This window comes from Orycteropus afer, unplaced genomic scaffold (genome assembly GCF_000298275.1).
Source record: "Orycteropus afer afer isolate SDZICR_OR568_19922 unplaced genomic scaffold, OryAfe1.0 scaffold00008, whole genome shotgun sequence".
NCBI classification, from domain to species: domain Eukaryota; kingdom Metazoa; phylum Chordata; class Mammalia; order Tubulidentata; family Orycteropodidae; genus Orycteropus; species Orycteropus afer.
Genome location: NW_006921595.1, coordinates 12,328,227 through 12,347,272, shown reverse-complemented (window position 1 = coordinate 12,347,272; position 19,046 = coordinate 12,328,227). Strand labels below are relative to the sequence as shown.

General features: G+C 37.6%; 1 protein-coding gene across 1 annotated transcript in view; it reads left to right on the top strand.

The window, feature by feature from the left end:
* STK31 (serine/threonine kinase 31) overlaps positions 1 to 19,046 on the top strand; it is a 174,147-nt gene that overhangs the window by 50,953 nt on the left and 104,148 nt on the right. Inside the window, exon 5 of the mRNA XM_007946528.1 lies at positions 99 to 257. Coding sequence (XP_007944719.1) covers positions 99 to 257 — 159 coding nt within the window. The remainder of the gene's footprint in view (positions 1 to 98; positions 258 to 19,046) is intronic.

Below are 19,046 nucleotides of genomic sequence, written 5' to 3'. Positions count from 1 at the left end.
ATTTTATCTTGATTTACAGGTAATTAGCAGAAAGCAGAAAATTTATGGGTTTTTTTGGCTAAGTTCAATGTTAATATTTATCTCTTGTCTTTTTCCAGTATCTGGTGACATACATTGACTATGGAAATACTGAAATTCTAAATCGATCTGATATAGTTGAGATTCCTTTAGAGCTGCAATTTTCCAGTGTTGCCAAAAAATACAGACTCTGGGGACTACAAATTCCTTCTGGCCAAGAAGTTACCCAGTTCGATCAGGTAAGTCACAGATTATAAATATATTTATTGCTGACAATAAAATCATATGCTTGAAACACAATATAAATGTAGTTCAATACCATTAATTTTGTTTGATTTAAAAGCATGTATAAATTCAAAATGTAATGTAAAAAAAATAGATTATAGACTAATTAAGAAGCTCTGGTAGCATAGTGGCTAAGACACTTGCCTGCTAACCAGATGGCTGGCGGTTCAAACCCACCAGCCACTCTTCGGAAGGAAGGTTGGGCAATCTACTTCCGTAGTGATACCACTTCGGAAAACCAAGGAGAGGTTGGTATGAGTTGGATCTGACTTGATGGCAGTGTTTTTTTTTTTTTTTTTTTACTAGATAGAGGTTCTTTCTAATTTTTTATAATTTTTGTTGTCATTTAGGTGAATTTTACAAAGCAGATTGATTTTGTATTCAATAGTTCATACACATTTTGTTTCAAAACACTGATTACAATCCAGTTGTAGATTCTTTATTATCTTTAATGTTGCATAGTATTCCATTGTGTTTATGTACCATAGTTTGGTTATCCATTAGTTAATGGGCACTTAGGTTGTTTCCATCTCTTTGCTGTTATGAATAGTGCTGTGATGATCATGAATGTGCATATATCTATTCATGTCCCGGATCTCACCTCTTTAAGGTGGGATTGCTTTAAGGTGGATTACTACTTCCTCGTAGTAGGATTGCTGAGTCAAATGATATTTCTGTTTCCAAGCTTTTGAGGAAGTGCCATATTGTTTACCACAGTGGTAGTACCATATTACAGTCCCCCCTAGCATGTAGGAGAGTTCCAATCTCTCCACATTCTTGGCCAGCATTTGTTGTTTTCTGCCTTGTTGAACTTTGCTATTATTACTAGAGTGAGATGATATTGCATCGTTGTTTTGATTTTCATCTCTCTGATGGCTAATGATCGTGAGCATTTCTTCATGTGTTTGTTGGCTGCTGGAATATCTTCTTTGGTGAATTGTCTGTTCATGTCCTTTGTCCATTTTTGAGTTATTTAGGTTTTTTTTGATGTTGAGGTGTTGAAATTTTACGTAAATTTCAGAGATAAGTCCCTTGTAGGATGTGTCGTTGCCAAATATTTTTTTTCCAAACTATGGGTTCTCTTTTTACTCCTTTTGATTAGTCTTTTGATGTGCATAAGAGTGTAATTTTTAGAAGGTTCCAATCATCTGGTTTATTTTCTGTTGGTGCATTTTGGGGTTTAATTGATAGTCTATTTATGCCATAAATTAGGATCCCTAAGTTTGCCTCTATTTTATTTTTGATGAACTTTATAGTTTTGAGTTTTACATTTAGGTCTTTGATCCATCTTGTTTGTTTTTGTGTGTGGTGTGAAGTATGGATCTTGTTTCATTTTTCTGCAGATAGATCCAGTTTTGCCAGCACCATTTGTTAAAGAGGTGCTCTTTCCCTCCTTTAATGGGTTTTAGACTTTTGTCAGAGATCAGTTGTCCATAGATGGATGGATCTATTTCTGGATTCTCAATTCTTTTCCACTTGGTCTGTGTGTCAAACACTGTACCAAAGCCATGCTGTTTTGACTACAGTAGCTGTATGTTGTTGTTGTTGTTATGTGCCGTCGAGTCGGCCTCGACTCATAGCGACCCCTCCTTGGGTTTCCGAGGCAGTATCACTACGGAAGTAGGATTGCTCAACCTTCCTTCCGAGGAGTGGCTGGTGGGTTTGAACCGCCAGCCTTCTGGTGAGCAGTCAAGTGCTTTTAGCCACTATGCTACCAGAGCTCCCACAGTAGCTGTATAGTAGTAGGTTTTGAGATCAGGGAGGATGAGACCTTCTACTTTGTTTTCCTTCTTCAGTAGTGCTTTGCTTATCTGACATCTCTTTCCTTTCCACATAAAAATAGTGATTGATTTTTCCATGTCCTTAAAGAATGTTGATGGAATTTAGATCTTGTACTGAGCTTATAGATTGCTTTGGGTAGTATTGACATTTTCACAATATTCAGTCTTCCTATCCATGAGCATGTTACGTAGTAGTATGTTGTAGTTTTCTTTATATAGGTCTTTTGTGTCCCTGGTGAGATTTATTTCTAAGTGACTTAGTGCCTAAGGCATTTATCTGGTAACCAGAAGGCTGGCAGTTCAAACTTGCCAACCATTCCTTGGAAGGAAGGTTGGGCAATGTACTTTCATAGTGATACTGTCTCGGAAACTCAAGGAGGGGTCACTATGAGTCGGATTTGACTTGATGGCAGTGAGTATGGTTTGGTTTTGAATTTATCTTTTGGTAGCTATTATAAATCATACTGTTTATTTCCTTTTCAGAGATCTTTATTGATAGAGAGGAATCCAACTGATTTTTGTTTGTTGATCTTGTATCCTGCCACTCTGCTGAATCTTTCAATGAGTTCCAGTAGTTTTCTTGCTGAGTCTCTTGGGTTTTCTATGTATAGAATTATGTCATCTGCAAATAGAGTTAATTTTGCTTGTTCTTTGCCAATTTGGGTGCCTTTTATTTCTCTTTCTTGTCTTATTGCCTGGCTAGGGCTTCCAAAACAGTGTTGAATAGAAATGATAGAGGGCATCTTTGTCTGGTTCTTGTGGGGAATGCTTTGAGTCTCTCTCTGTTGAGAATAATGCTGGCTGTTGGTTTTGTGTATATACCTTTTATTATATGAGGAGTTTCCCTTCTAATCCTGTTTTGCTGAGAGTTTTTATCAAGAATGGGTGTTGGATTTTCAAATTCCTTTCTGTGTCAGTGTATATGATCATACGGTTCTTTTTCTTTGCTTTATTTATGTGGTAGATTATGTTGATTGTTTTTCTGATGTTGAGCCATGCTTGCATACCTGATATGAATCTGATATATTTTACTATAGTGTTCGATTCTTTTGGCTAGGATTTTGTTGAAGATTTATGTGTCTATGAGGGATATTGGTTTGTAGTTTTTTTTAATGTCTTTATTTGGTTTTGGTATCAGGGTTATGCTTGCGTCATAGAATGAATTTCAAAATATTCCATCCTTTTCTATGATCTGGAATAGTTTGAGTAGGATAGGTATTACTTCTTTGAACATTTGATATAATTTTCCAGTGAAACTATCTGGACCAGGACTTTATTTTTGTGGAGAGTTTGTTTCAAAAAATTATTTATTATTTATTTATTTTTAATGACCTATTCATTTTCTTCTTTTGCTACAGGCCTGTTCAAATTTTCTATCTTAGTCTGTGTTAGATTAGGTAGGTCTTGTGTTGCTAGAAATCTGTCCATTTCTTCAAGGCTTTCAAATTTAAGTACAGTTCTTCATAGTATTGTTATTATCCTTTTTATTTCAGTTGGTTTGGTTGTGATGTCGCCCATTTCATTTACTATTTGTGTTATATTTGTCTTTTCTTTCTTTTCCTTAGTTAAATTTGCCAGTGGTTTGTTGATTCTGTTAATATTTTTTGAAGAATCAGCGTCTAGTCTTGTTGATGGTTTCTTTTGTTTTTCTGTTTCATTTATTTCTGTTCTGATCTTGTATTACTTCATTTCTTCTGGAGACTGCTGGCTTCTTTTGTTGCTCTTTTTCTAATTGTTAGAGTTGTTGGGTTAAGGTGTTGATTTTGGTTCTTCTTTTTTGATGTGTGCATTTTGCTATAAATTGATCTTTGAGTACTACTTCTACAGTGTCCCAAGTGTTTCAGTATGTTGTGTTTTTATTCTTGTTTGTTCATAGCAGTTTTTTTATTTCACATGTTTTATCTTCTGTTACCCAGTCATAATTGAGCAGCGTGGAGTATACGTGGATACTCCATGTATTTGATTTTATTCCCCCTGATGTTCCTATTAGTGATTTCTAATTTTATGACATTGTGATCTGAGAAGGTGCTTTGTAGTATTTCAATGTTTCTAAATTTATTGAGGCTTGTTTTATAGCCTGACATATGGTCTGTGCTGGAGAATGATCCATGTGCACTGGAAATGAATTTTTATTGTTTTTTTGTTGGGTGGACTGTTCCATATATGTCTATAAGGCCAAGTTGGTTGATTGTGTTTTTGAGATCTTCTGTATCTTTGTTGAGTTTTTTTTTTCTTGTTGTTTGTCCTTCATTGAAAGTGATGTATTAAACTCTTACTACTGTTATAGAATTGTCTGTTTCTCCTTCAGTTCAGTTAATGTTTGCTTCATGTATTTTGGAGATCTTTCATTAAGTACATAGATATTTATTATGGTTATGTCCTCTTGGTCATATGATGACCCTTTTGTCATATCATATAATGCCTTCCCCTTATGCTGGTTTTCACTTTGAAGTCTAATTTATCAGAAATTAATACTACCACTCCTACTCTTTTTTTTTGGTTGCCATTAGCTTGATAAAATTTTTCCCAACCCTTGATTTTTAATTAATTTTTATCTTCATGTGTAAGGTGAATCTCTTGTAGGCAGCATATTTATAGGTCTTCTTTTCTTATCCAGTCTGCCACTTTCTTTCTCAAATTGGTAGGAATTTACTGTTGTTAATCTTTTTGAGTTTTTTGTTGTGTTGATGGTTTCTTTTTTTCTGAATATTTTTCTGTGCTGAGTTCATTTTGTTACTAAGTTTTCTTTCTCTTCACTAAGTTTGTGTTTACTAAATCACTGTGATTTTCTTCTTATTTTTGTTAATAGACTTATTATTTGTAGTAGATTCTTACCTTCCTAAGTTCAAAACAGGCTTTGATACTGTCCTGACTTCCTCTCTATTTGGAAGTTGTGTAATTATATCATTTACTTCATCTGTTTGCTTTGTAATTGGCATAGTTTACAGATTGACTCCTTTGATTCTTTATTTTTTTTTGTAAGCTTATTCTAGTTTTGAGAATGCTTTTTCTGGGTTGACTTCTGGGTGGTGATGTTATGTGTCTTAATCTTAAAATGTTGTCTTCAGTTGTTGGTTTTGTACTGTAAGTATTCCTTTAGCATTTCTTGTTGGGTTGGTCTGGTTTTTACCAAATCTCTTACTTTTGTTTGTCTGAGAATGCTCTAATGTCACCATCATATTTGAGGGACAGTTTTGCTGGATATATAATTTTTGGTTGGCAATTTTTTTTCCTTCATGGCTTTGTATATGTTATCCCATTGACTTCTTGCCTGCATGGTTTTTGCTGAGAAATCAAAGCTTAGTCTAATTTATTGGTTGTCCCTTGTAGGTAACATTTCATTTTTTTTTTCAAGCTTGTCTCAAGATTCTTTCTTTGTCTTTGGTTTCGGAAAGTTTGATTATGATATGACTGTCTCTTGGAGTCTATCCTGTATGGGATTTTTTGAGCTTCTTGGATGAAGATCTTTTTTTCTTTCATGATATTGGGGAAGTTCTCTGTCTGTAAGTCTTTAACAATTTTCTCTTTGTTTTTTGCCTCCTCTTGTTCTGAAATTCCAATATTCTTTCTTTTTTTTTTAATGGATTTTATTGAAATATAATTTATGTACAGTGAAATAACACAAAACTAAAGTGACATGGGTCAATACATATTTTTTTTGCAGTGTTCCCTCCCCATACCTCCCACCCCTGGCAACCAACAAAGAAAGTTTCTCTCCATATATAAACCTTTCCTTGATCCTCCACAACAATGAACTAATACTATATTTGTTCTTCTGTGATTGACTTACGTCACTCAGCATAATGTCCTCCAAGTTCATCCATGTTATGTGGTGTAGCATAGTGGCTAAGACACTTGCCTGCTAACCAGACGGCTGGCGGTTCAAACCCACCAGCCACTCCTCGGGAGGAAGGTTGGGCAATCCTACTTCTGTAGTGATACTGCCTCGGAAACCCAAGGAGGGGTCGCTATGAGTCGGGTTTGACTCGACAGCACATAACAACAACAACAAACATTATTTTTTGGCGCTGCATTATTGTTGTTGGTGGTGTTAGGTGCCATCGAGTCATGTCTGACTCATAGCAATGCTATGCACAGCAGAATAAAACACCACCTGGTCCTGCACCAGCTCCATGATCTTTGCTATACTTAGTGTTCCGTTATGTGTATGTACCATAGTTTGGTCATCCACTCTTCTGCTAATGGGCACGTAGGTTCTTTCCATCTTTTTGCTATTGTAAATAGTGCTGTGATGAACATGAGTATGCATATATCTGTTCCTGTCCTGGCTTTCACCTTTCTAGGATATATACCTAGTAATGGAACTACTGGGTCAAATGGTATCTCTAATTCCAGCTTTCTTAGAAATCACCATATTGCTTTCCATAATGGTTGTATCACTTCACACCAGCAGTGTATGAGAGTCTCAATTTCTCCACATCCCCACCAGCATTTGTTATTTTCTATCTCATTGAACCTTGCCATCAGTACTGGGTGAGATGGTGTTTTGGTTACCTAGTGCCGCTCTGACAAAAATATACCACAAATGGGATGACCTTAACAAACAAGTGTTTATTCTTATAATTTGGAGGCTTTAAGACCAAGTTCAAAGTGCCCAGCTCTAGGGGCTTTCACCCTAACTTTGGGGTCCAGCTTTACCTCCTGCTCCCGGCCCACTGGAGCTAGAGGCATCTCTTCACTCAAGACAGCTGCTGGTTGCTGAGGCTGAGAAGCCCTACGGTTGACAAGTAAAAAGGCACAGTCCTGATGTTACCAAACCAGGCCATTAACTTAAGTCCATTTTAAGTCCCAAGGTCGGCAGAGTATAGCAGGCTACTGAGCAACGACACCACAGCTACATGTGGGTCCAAGCATGCCATAGGCTGGATACCATTCCCAAGGCTTCTCCTTATATACAGGAAGCAAACTACATCCCAAAGGCAGCTACTTTGCTGCTTGTGGTAGATCCCAGCATGGAGTTGATTGCCAGTCTCATCATGAGGAATAACTACCACCAGCTGCCCAGCCACTCAACCAAGCCCAGCCAAGTTGACATACAAACATAACTACCACAGACATTGTTGTTTGATTTGCATCTCTCTGATGGCCAGTAATTGTGAGCATATCTTCATGTATTAGCTGGCTACCTGAATATCTTCCTTGGTGAAGTGTCTATTCATGTCTTCTGCCCATTTTTCAATTAGATTGTTAATTCCTTTGGTGTTCAGGCATTGGAGTTTTCTATAAATCTTAGAGATTAGTCCCTTGCCAGATATGTAATTATTGGCAAGTATTAATTTGTTGCTGTTATTTTTGTTACTTTTTTTTTTTTTTGCTGTGCTTTTTGTGGTGTCGATTTCTTTGTTGCATATAATTTTCTATGCTGAGCTCATTTTGTTTATGAATTGTGTCATCACTTCCTTTGTTGCTGTTGTTTTAATATTTGCTAAACCTTTGTCCTGGTCCTCTTTTTTATTTTGATGTGAAGGTTTATCATTTTTCTTTGAGGTTACCCTACAATTTATAGTTTTCTTCCCAAGTTTAGAACGGGCTGTTCTATCTTGTAGTTGTCTTGACTTCCCTACATCTAAAAGTTCTGTAATAACACAGTTTTTCCCTCTTTTTAGTTTGTAGTTGTCCTCATTTGTCAATTGATGTCTCTGGTTCCCTGTTTACAATCTCGTAGGCTTATTTACTTTGGATACTTCCATAGCTGGATTGGTTTCTGGGGTATATCATCATGTGTGTTAAAGGTCAGTTGTTGGCTGCTGTTGCTTCCCTGTCCAAAGGGCTCCCTTTAGCATCTCTTGGAAGGTTGATCTGGTTTTAACAAATTCTCTTAATTTCAGCTTATCTGAATCCTAATTTCACCATCATATTTGAGGGACAGTTTTACTGGGTACTTAATTCTTGGTTGGAAATTTTTTTCTTTCAGGGTTTTATATATCCCATCACATTGTCTTCTCGCCCATGGGGTTTCTGCCAAGAAATCTGAGCTTAGTCTTATTGGTTGCCCCTTGTGGGTAACTTTCTTTTTTTCCTGTTCTGCTTTTAGGATTCTTTCTTTGTCTTTGGTTTTGGTGAGTTTGATAATGATGTCTTGTTGATTTTCTTTTGGGGTCTGTCTTGTTTGGGGTTTGTTGGACTTCCTGAATGGATATATTCCCATCTTTCATCATACCAGGAAAATTCTCTTCCAACAGTTCTTGAGCAATTTTTTTCTGTGATTTTATTTGTCTCTTCCTGTTTTGGAATTCCGATTACATGTAGGTTATTTCTTTTGATGGTATCCCCCATGAACCTTAGACTTGCTTCATTTTGTTTTGATCTTTTTCTGATTTATCCCTTTCCAAAGAAGTGTTCAGGTATTTGCCTTCAAGCTCACTAATTCTGTTCTCCATTGATTGAATTCTGCTCCTTTGCCAATTCAGTGTCTTATCTATTTCTGAAAATTGGGTATTAATTTGGATTTCTATGTGTAGATTTTGTATCATTTCTAATTTATCATTTATTTTGTCATTTTGTTTTTATATTGTCTTTTGAAATTGTTTTAGGGTTTTCTCCAATTTTGTCAGTGTTTTCTTTGATCTGTCTCTCAATTCTTTGAAGTTACCTAAATATAGTTCTTTTGAATTCCTTATCAGGGAGTTCCAATGCTGCATCTTCCTCAGGAGTATGTTTTGGGTCTGTATCCTGGTCCCTTGTTTCCCATGCTTTATTTTGCTTCTTTGTGTGGACTGTGATGCTCTGTTGTCTCCAAGGCATTGTGATGTTTTTGTGTTTGTATTTAATTGGTAATTGTATGTTGGAGTGACTTGCCTGCAATTGTTTTCTTTGTATATTATCTGCGCAAGGAGGGAACTGTGCTGTGTTCCTCTATTCACTAGTTGACAGCACTTATATACTTACCACCTGTCTCCTTTCCTGTTGTCAGCCTCTTGTATGTCTCTGCCGACCTTGGCAAACAGAGCTTATTCTTAGGTCCTGTTTTTGTTCAGGTTTTTCTACTAGTTGGTGCCTAATCCACTTCTGTATACTTCCTTTCAAAGTTCAGGGCTCCAGGATTATCTTCTACACCTCTGTCGTTTTTCTTTTCTTTATTGAAGAGGGTGTCTGTTGCTTGTCTGCCTAGTCTTCCATCTTACTCAAAGTTATTTCTTTTGATATCATCCCATATAACTGTTAGGTTTTTTTCCTTCTTTTTTCTGATTTTTCTTCATACAAACTGATGTCAAGGGATTTGCCTTCCAGCTGGGAAATGTGTTCTTTAGCCAGTTTGACTCTACTTGTTTTGTCCTTCCGATATATTATCTATCTGTGTAATTGTAGTGTCCATATTGTGGATTTCTATTGTTGTTTTTGTATGATTTTTAATTGTCTATTTATTTTGTCATTTTATTCTTACATGATTTTCCTGAATGCTTCAAGGCTATTATCTATGTTTTCCTTGCTTCTGTTTATGGTTTCTTTGAGCTCTTGGAAGATCCTATATATGTATCTTTTGAATCCCTTATCAGGTAATTCTGTTACCTGTTCTTCCTCAGGGAGATTTCCTATTTTCTCTCTCTCTTTATTTTTTTTTTTAATTTTTGTGATTTGGGTGAAAGTTGACAGAGCAAATTCATTTTCCATGCAGCAGTTCATACACATTTTGTCTCATGATGTTGACTGCAATTTCCCACAATGTAACAGCTCTCTTCCCACTTCCTCTTGGTTGTCTCTTCCCTGTGTCCTTCCCTCTCATGCACCCCGTCTCCTGAGCAGTCTCCCTGAGCATAAACTGCCCTTCTGTTCTCCCATGATTGATCTCTCCAAGGAGTGCATCTACCTGATGTAAATATTTAGCCCATATGCTGGTCTTTTATTTGGCTGGAAGCCACAGGAATTAGTTCATTTCCAGACCTGAAGGGCAGCTAGGGGCCGTTGTCTCATGGGTTTCACCAGGCTCTATCATAGCAGCAAACCTGGTCTTTTTTTAAAAATAATTTTGAATTTTGTTCTGCATTGTTCTCCCACTGTGTCCAGGATCTCCTACACAGATCCACCTCCGAGTGGTTGACCGTGGTAGTTGGGCACCATCTAGTTCTTTTTATCTCATGGTCATATAGTCTGAGGATCGCGTGGTCTACCAGTCCCTTGGACTAATTGTTTCCATGTGTCTTTGGCTTTCTTCATTCTTTTCTCTGGACAAGGAGAGACCCATCATTGAATCTAGATCTCTGCTTGCAAGCTTTTAAGATCCCAGTCGCTATGAAAGTCAAGTTTTCCTGTTATTTAGTTTGGTCATTTGCTTCCCTATCTTGTCCTGTTTCTTTGTTTGAATTGAAGTTATCTGTTGTCTTCAAGACATTTTGAAGTTGTTGTCTTTATTTGTTGGTCATGTGTGTGTTTGTTACACCCTGTTTTTTCTTTTACTTTGTTTTGATATATCCAGATGTGTGGGGCAGGCATGCTTCTTTGATTGTTAGCTTGGCAGCATTGGGGCACTCCCCAGCTGTCTCTGGGTTGGTGGAATAACTGGTGGAAATGTAGGTGTAGGTCTCTGTTTGTTGAGAAGAGGAGCCACAGTTAGGATAAGCGTGTGTTTTCCAATGTCTGTTATTGATCCAGTGGTGTGGGAAGTGGTACTGGTGCTTATCTGTTGGGTGAGGTGGTAGGTGCAGTAGATATGGTTGTCTAGTGGAGAATTAATGTCCTCCTCCTATTGGATGGGGCATGAAAGAAAAAAAAAAAAAAAAGAAACTAAACCAAGGAGACAAAGAAGAGAAGAAAAAGAGGAAAATATAGAATAAAAATAAAAGACAAAAAAATGGAGAAAAAGAATAAAAATAAGAAAAAGTCCCTGATGCCTCCATGATTGAAAATGGCTATGCTTTGGCTGGTTCTAGCTTCTTTTTTCTCCCCAGTCACTGACCTCACTCTGTTTCTAGCACTCAGTCTAATTCTTTATCTTTTCATTAGATGCTCAGAATTCCAGAATCATTATTTGTATGTATTTGACTCATTTTTTTCCAGGTCTCTGTTGTAGAGGGATTGGGCACAGGAGTATGTTAGCAAACCACTATCTTGTCTCCACCTCCTTGTGTAGAGGTTCTTGCTGAACAGATAAGGGTGTTCTATAGAGTGAATAAGTGTAAATAGTTTCTTCTGACATGAACACTTTAAAAGAATAGTTTCTTACACTATAAAGCTATGAATACAATCACTCTGTTATATTCTGCTTTTGAGAAGTGTTTATTATATAAAAATGATCTTTAAACTACCTCTGTCCATAATTATCACAAATTTCATAGTAATGGACTTGTAGTTAATCAGATTTTATTTGGCAGAGGCTCATACTATTTGATATAGTAATTAGCAGTGCTGTCCTGTTAATCTAGATTCTGAGTTATAATAATTTCTAATGAGTTTTGGGTTAATATGCTAATCCTGATGAACCCTGATGACACAGTGGTTAAAATGCTCAGCTGCTAAAAAAAAGGTTGCAATTTGTACTCACCAGCTTCTCTGTGGGAGTAAGACGTGGCAGTCTGCTTCTGTAAAGATGTACAGACTTGGAAACCCTATGGGCAGTTCTGGGAGCTCTGGTAGCATAGTACCTAAGGCACTTAACTGCTAACCAGAAAGCTGAAGGTTCAAACCCACTAGCTATTCCTCAGAAGGAAGGTTGGGCAATCTACTTCCATAGTGATACTGCCTCGGAAACCCAAGGAGGGGTCGCTATGAGTCGGGTCCTACTCAATGGCGTATAACAACAACAAACAACAACATGGGCAACTCTAGTCTGTCCTATAGGGTTTCTGTGTGTTGGAATTGACTTGATGGTAGTGGGATGGATTTTGAGTAACCTAATCCTGGAAAAATAAGTTTTAAGCACTAGTCTTATAGGAATCCTGCCTCCTTTTAAATCTGCTGTGCAGTAATTATAGTTCTTTTGATGACATTACATTGCAAGAAAATCAGGTTTGTTTGATTAAAAATCATTGCTTATTTAGCAGCTCAATTGGCTTATATGAAAAATTAATTGGTAAATATACAAACAAAAACAAAAACAACCCAAACTCACTGCCATCGAATCAGATCTGACTCACAGTGACCCTTCCTTGGGTTTCTGAGGCAGTATCACTATGAAAGTAGAATGCCCAATCTTCCTTCCAAGGAGTGGCTGGTGGGTTTGAACCACCAGCCTTCTGGGTAGCAGTCAAGAGCCTTAGGCACTATGCTACCAGAACTCCTAGAAAACTTATAGTTGTCTCTCTCTCTCTTTTTTTTTTTTTTTAGAATTGTGAAAGTGTTTGAGTGTCGTTTTGTCTGCACTATATTTATTTATAAGAAACATTCTGAATTCACTTTCACAAGTATAGGGAAAATGTTTATAAAATTGTATCCTAATTTTAAAATTTAAAACATAAAGTTTGATACTTTCTTCCTTAATCTAAATGTTTTGACCAAGACAAAGGCTTATTTTGAATCTTCTTGCATGCCTAGAATCCTAGAAACTTAATTTTATAAAACTCACAATATAAGTCAACACATTTATATTGATTGAGATAAACATAAGTCAAGGGAAAAAGTTATCTTTAAGTTAGTTTTAGAATTGAAAGAGTAAAACGTCAGCTATTGAGGTTTTTTTTTTTTTTTTTAATGCCTCATTTTCTAATAGGTGGTAATATATGGAAATACTTGCATTTGAATGTTTAGTTCAGTAAAAAGATTATTGATTAGAGTTGAGCTAATTGGTAAATGGAATGTTTTCTAGGGGGGAAGTAGTATTGAATGTCTCTGTTCCCCTACATCTGTTTTAGTCATTTAGTATATAAGGGTTGAAGAATTGTAATTCTTTTTCTCCTGCAGATGATAGTAAGCTTGGGAGAGACAAATACTCTGGTTTATTCATTTCTGTATGGCGCATCTGTTTGTCCTTGTTTGTTAGGTGCTAGATGAGCATTTAATTTATTTAGCATTTGAATGAATTAATGAATAGCAGAGATTTAGGTGTTTTTTTTTTTTTAAGATAATTGCAGAAGGTGTTCTGGGCACTAAAATACCTTCAGCACTTTTTTTTTTTTTTTTTTTTAAATGTGATTTGGGTGAAAGTTTACAGAGAAAATTCCTCTTCCATACAGCAGTTCACATAAACTTTGTCTTATGACATTGCAATCTTCCACAATGCAACAGCTCTCCTCTCGCTTCCTCCCCATAGCCACCTCTTCCCTGTGTCCTTCCCTCCCGTGCACTCCTGCCCCTGGAGCTGTCTCCCTGTGCATGCACAGCCCTTGTATTCTCCCATGATTGATCTCTCCAAGGAGTGTATCTACCTCATGTATAAATGTTCAGCTCACATGCCTGTCTTCTGTTTGGCTGGAAGCCACAGGAGGGGTTTGGTAGTTACGTTTGTGTGTCAACTTGGCTGGCGTGGTTGAGTGGCTGGGCAGCTGAATGTAGTTATTCCCCATGATGAGATTGGTAATAAACTCCATGGTGGACTCTAGTGTAGTAGCTGAGTAGCTGCTTTGGGTATGTGGTCTCCTTCCTGTGTGTAAGAAACAGCTTTGGGAATGGTCTCTAGCTTATGGCATGCTTGAACCCTGCGTGTAGCTGCTTCATTGTTCATCAGCCTGCCATGCTCTGCCGATCATGGGACTTTAATGGACTTGAATTAATGGCCTGCTGTGTGGTTTGTTAACATCAGGACTGTGCCATTTTATTTGTTGATCTTGGGCTTGTTAGCCTCAGCAGCCACTAGCTGCCTGAGTGAAGAGATGCCTCTGGTTCCAGTGGGCCGGGAGCAAGAGGCAGAGCTGAAGCCCAAGGTTGAGGGCTTTCACCCAGGCCCTAGAGCCTGGCACTTTGAACTTGGACTTCCAGCCCCCAGACTGTAAGAGAATTAACTCCTGTTCATTAAGGCCATCCCATTTGTGATATTTTCTGTTAGAGTGGCACATAGGTAACCAGAACAAGGGGGTTCAATTTCAGACCTGAAGGGCTAAGGGCCGTAGTCTCAGGGGTCCACTAATCTCTATCAAACCAGCAAATTTGCTCCCTTTTTTTTTTTTTTTTAATGGTCTTGATTATTGTGCTACACTGTTCTGTTCTACAGCACAATTAAAAGCATCATTTGTTCTACACTGTTCTTCCACTCTATCCAGTATCTCCTACATAGATCCCCCTCTGACTGTTTGACAGTGCTAGCTGGGCACCATCTAGTTCTTCTGGTCTCATAGTTGTATAGACTGAGATTGCATGGTGTACCAGTCCCTTAGACTGTTTCCTTGTGTCTTTGTTTTTCTTTATTTTTCTTTGCTCTGGAAGAGGAGAGACCCATCATTATATCTAGGTGAGTGCTTGCAAGCGTTTAAGATCCCAATCGCTACTCGCCAAAGTAAGATGTGGAACAAAATTTTTGTGTAGTATATTATACCAGTTAAACTTGATGTCCCCTGCAACCATGGTCCTGAGCCCACAAGTCCAACTACTTGCTCCCTCTGGGTAGCTGCCTATGGCCAAGAAGTGACTACAACCTTGTCCCTTGTCACCTCTACTATGTATCTAGAAATTCTTACAGAACATACAAATACACTTGTAGAAACATTGTCTGCCAACCCTATACATAGTCATGGGCACACTCCCCACCTGCATAGACATACCTAATTGTTCAGCCTGTCCACCCATGTATCCACCCGTAGATCAATGTTTGGCTTCACTGACAATGCAGTACTGTATGCCTTCAGCATATTTTTAAACCAACATTTCATATCTGTTCTATAGCACAATTAAAATTATTATTTGGAATGATGGTTACAAGTTGCTGAAGAGCAAAGGAAGATTAAATTATATTCTAATAGTTATTTAAAAAATTATATATAAAGTTAGGGAATGAGAACTAGAGATTGGAATTTGGGTTTGGTAGTTTAATGTCCTTTATAGCCTATTTGGTAATATATCCAGACAAGATTAGGTAAAGCACAGTAGAAAGCAAATGATGCTTTCTTGTTTCTGAATAAAGGTTACCATTTTGGAAAACAGAATGAAATACATCTTATAAAAGTGGCATTAATCCTTTTTTTTTCAGTATTTGAAAGCGCTGTGTTTTCTAAATCAGTGACACAGTTTGTTTAAAAGATTAATTTCATACCATCTAGGTATGTTTAAAAAAATACATGTACATATTTTATCTCTAGCTCCCAGATTAGATTGGCAGTATGACACAATTATAATTATAAAAATTAAATATTTAATGTTTACAAAAGAATATAGAACATGTTGTTACAAAGTACAGTATTAAAACACATATGTATCATCTATCCTGTCATTCTTTTTGTTAGTGATAACTGAGGAGAACTTATTTTATTCCAAGTTCAGAGTTCTGTCTTTGTGGTTATATATGACTCAAGGAGAATCTAGTTGAACAATTTTGTATATATTGTGATTGGTGACCATAACCCAAAGGAGTGTGATTTCAGAGAGAAGTCTAAAAACCAGATTTCTGTGTAAAAATTCTAAGTATACCTTTAGAACATCCAGCTTTAGGTAAATGGAACTCTTGTAGAAAGTAGATTATTTTCATTTGAATTCATACATTGCCCAAAGTCAGAGTGTCTTGATTCAATAAGGCCGAAAATAACAAATGCTGGTAAGGATGTGGAGAGATTGGATCTGTCTGCTAGTGGGACTGTAAAATGGTGCAACCATTGTGGAAAATGGTATAGCGTTTCCTTAAAAAATTGGAAATAGAAACACCATTTGATCCAGCAATTCCACTACTAGGAATATATGCTAAGGACGTGAGACCCAGGACATGAATAGACATATGCACACCGATATTCATCACTCCACAATTCACTATAGCAGAGAGATGGAAACAACCTAAGTGCCCATCAACAGATCTATGGATAACCAAACTATAGTACATTTACACAATGGAATATTGTGCAACATTAAAGAATAATGAAAAATCCATGAATCACCTCATAATATAGATAAATTGAAGGACATTATGCTGAGTGAAATAAGTTAGTCACAGAAGGACAAATATTGTATGAGTCGTTATTATAAAAAGTCAATGAAAGGTTTATGCAGGGAAAGAAATTTAGTTTATTGATTACTAGGGATAGGAGGGAAGAGGAGGGAAAATATCTGACTAGTTAAGAGTCATGTGTTGATTTGGGTGAAGGCAAAGACAATATAACAGAAGTGTGACGAGCACAATAACAATAGGAAAAAGGAGGACACAGAAATGTGCACAGAAGATATGGACAACAGAGGCATATACTATTACATACACCAGTGGCAGCAAACAGTAGTCAAGGGTAAATGCATAGACAGGTGAGAAGATCAGATGTGAGTAGGTGAACAGAAATATACCATGGTTAGATTTACCTGATGATATTCTTACATGTGTGTTTGTGCTATAAAAATATCCACATATAATATAGAAGTAACAGGGGACAAGGTTGGAGTAGCTTCTGAGTGACAACTTAAGCACCTTGTGGGCTTGGAATCATGGTCTCAGGGGACATCAAGCTCAACTGGCACAACATAGTACATAAAAATCTTGTTCTACATCCTACTTTGGTGAGTAGTGACTGGGGTCTTAAAAAGCTTTCCAGCAATGCAACTCTTGGTCTCTCCTTGTCTGGAGCAGAGAAGAGTGAAGCGAATCAGTCATATGGAAATAATTAGTCTAAGGATATGACGGATCACGATGACCTCAGCCTTCGTGAGTCTGAGACCACAAGAGTTAGATAGCGCCCAGCTACCAGTGCCAACCACTTGGAAAGGGATCAGTATTGGAGATCCTGGACAGAGTGGGAAGAAAAATGTGAAACAAAATTAAAAATGATCAGGATTGCTGGTTGGATAGAGATTGGTGGAACTCCTCAGACTATGGCCCCGGGTTATCCTTGGGGCCTGGAACTGGACTAATTTCTGTAGATTAGCTCTCAGCCAAATAGGAGAAAGGCCTGCTAGCAGAACACCTACCCCAGGGAGATGCATCCACCTACTCTAGGGAGATGTAACCACGTAGATCAATCAACTGTGAGATATCAGAAGGGCAGCATTTGCATAGAAGGAAAGCTGCATTGACAGAAGTGCATAAATAGGAAGGGCACAGGTAAGGGGTAGTTACAGGGAGGAGAGCTTTTTACTGTTGGGATTGTAATTGGGGCTATGAAACCAAATGTGCATGAACTGTTGAGAGTAAAATGAATTTGCTTTGTAAATTTGCACCCAAATCACAATAAAAAATTTTTAAAAAGTCAGAATGCTTGAATATTAAGAACTCCATACATGGCCAGCAATAAGTTTCAAATACCATCACTTCTGTTGACATTGGTCAGGGGTGGAAATTGTACTTATATTTGAGGTAGACTTTCTTTCTTCTTTTATTATTATTATTATTTTTATATGTACAGTGTTCCCTCCCCTCCCCTTCCCTGGTAACCAACAAAGAAAATTTCCTTCCATATATGAAACTTCCCTTAACTTTTTTACAATAGTGAACTAATACAATATATGTCCGTGACTGACTTTTTTCACTCAGCATAAATGTCCTCCAAGTTCATCCACATTATGCAGTGTTTTACAGATTCTACATCATTATTTAGTATTGTATGGTATCCCATTGTGCGTATGTATCATAAGTTCTGTTATCCATTCTTCTGTTGATGGGCACCTAGGTTGTCTCCATCTTTTTGCTATTGTAAACAGTGCTGCGATCAACATGGGTGTGTGTGATGGTTGGGGTTGTGTGTCAACTTGGCTGGACCATGATTCTGAGTGGTTTAAGCAGTTGTGATGTGGTTAAGCCCATGATGAGATCAGATATATATGTTTTGAGCAGCCAGTCCATTGAAAGGGAGTTTCCCTAGGGGTGTGGCCTGTTTCTAGTACATATATGGGCATCCTGGGAAAAAGAGTCTTCTGTGGATCTGGATCCTGTTGTGCTGCCTACAACTGTCCACGAGTGAACAATCCACCATTCGGCCTGGAGCTCTTGGATTTGTCATCTGTTGGAGTCAACAGCTAGTATACTGCCTGTCAACCTTGAGCTTGTCAGCTCCTGCAGCTGTGTGAGTTGGGAAAAGCCTCCAGCTTGATTTTTGATCCAAGAACTTGGGACTTGCCAGCTTCTATAAGTGTGTGAGCCATTTTCCTAAGATAAATTTCTCTCTCTTTCTATATATAAGTTTTACTGGTTTTGCTTCTCTAGAGAACCTGCCTAACATAGTGTACATATATCTGTTCTTGTCCTGGCTCTCACTTCTTTAGGATATATAACTAGTAATGGGATTGCTGGATCAACTGGTATTACACACTGGTAATTTCAACTTTTCAAGGAATCACCGTATTGCTTTCCACAGTGCTTGTATCATTTTACAGTCCCCCTAACAGTGTGTGAGAGTCCCAATCTCTATACATCCTTGCCAGCATTTGTTGTTTTCTGTCTTGTTGAACTTCACTATTAGTGCTTGGGCAAAATGGTATCTTGTTGTTTTGATTTGCATCTCTCTAATGGCTAATGATTGTGAACATTTCTTCATATGTTTGTTGGCCACCAGGCTGTCCTCCTTGGTGAAGTGTTTATTCATGTCTTCTGCCCATTTTTGAATTGAGTTGTTTGTCTTTTGGTTGTTGAGGTGTTGGAGTTTTCTATAAATTTTAAAGATAAGTCCCTTGTCAGATATGTTGTTGCTGAATTTTTTCCCCCAATCTGTAGGTTCTCTTTTTACTCTTTTGGGGAAGCCTTTTGAAGCACAAAAAAATTTAATTTTTAGAAGGTCCTTGCAAAAAGGATAAGAAGGCCACATGTTCTGACCTCCTCTAACCCTACAAGAGGAAGACAGGATTACCAGCAGTAACCCAAGGCCTATTCCTACAAGGCCAGACATGCTGCCTCCCTCCAGCTCTTTCTCCAACCGTTCCTCCCAAAGCACCACTACCTCTCTCCTGGGATCGATA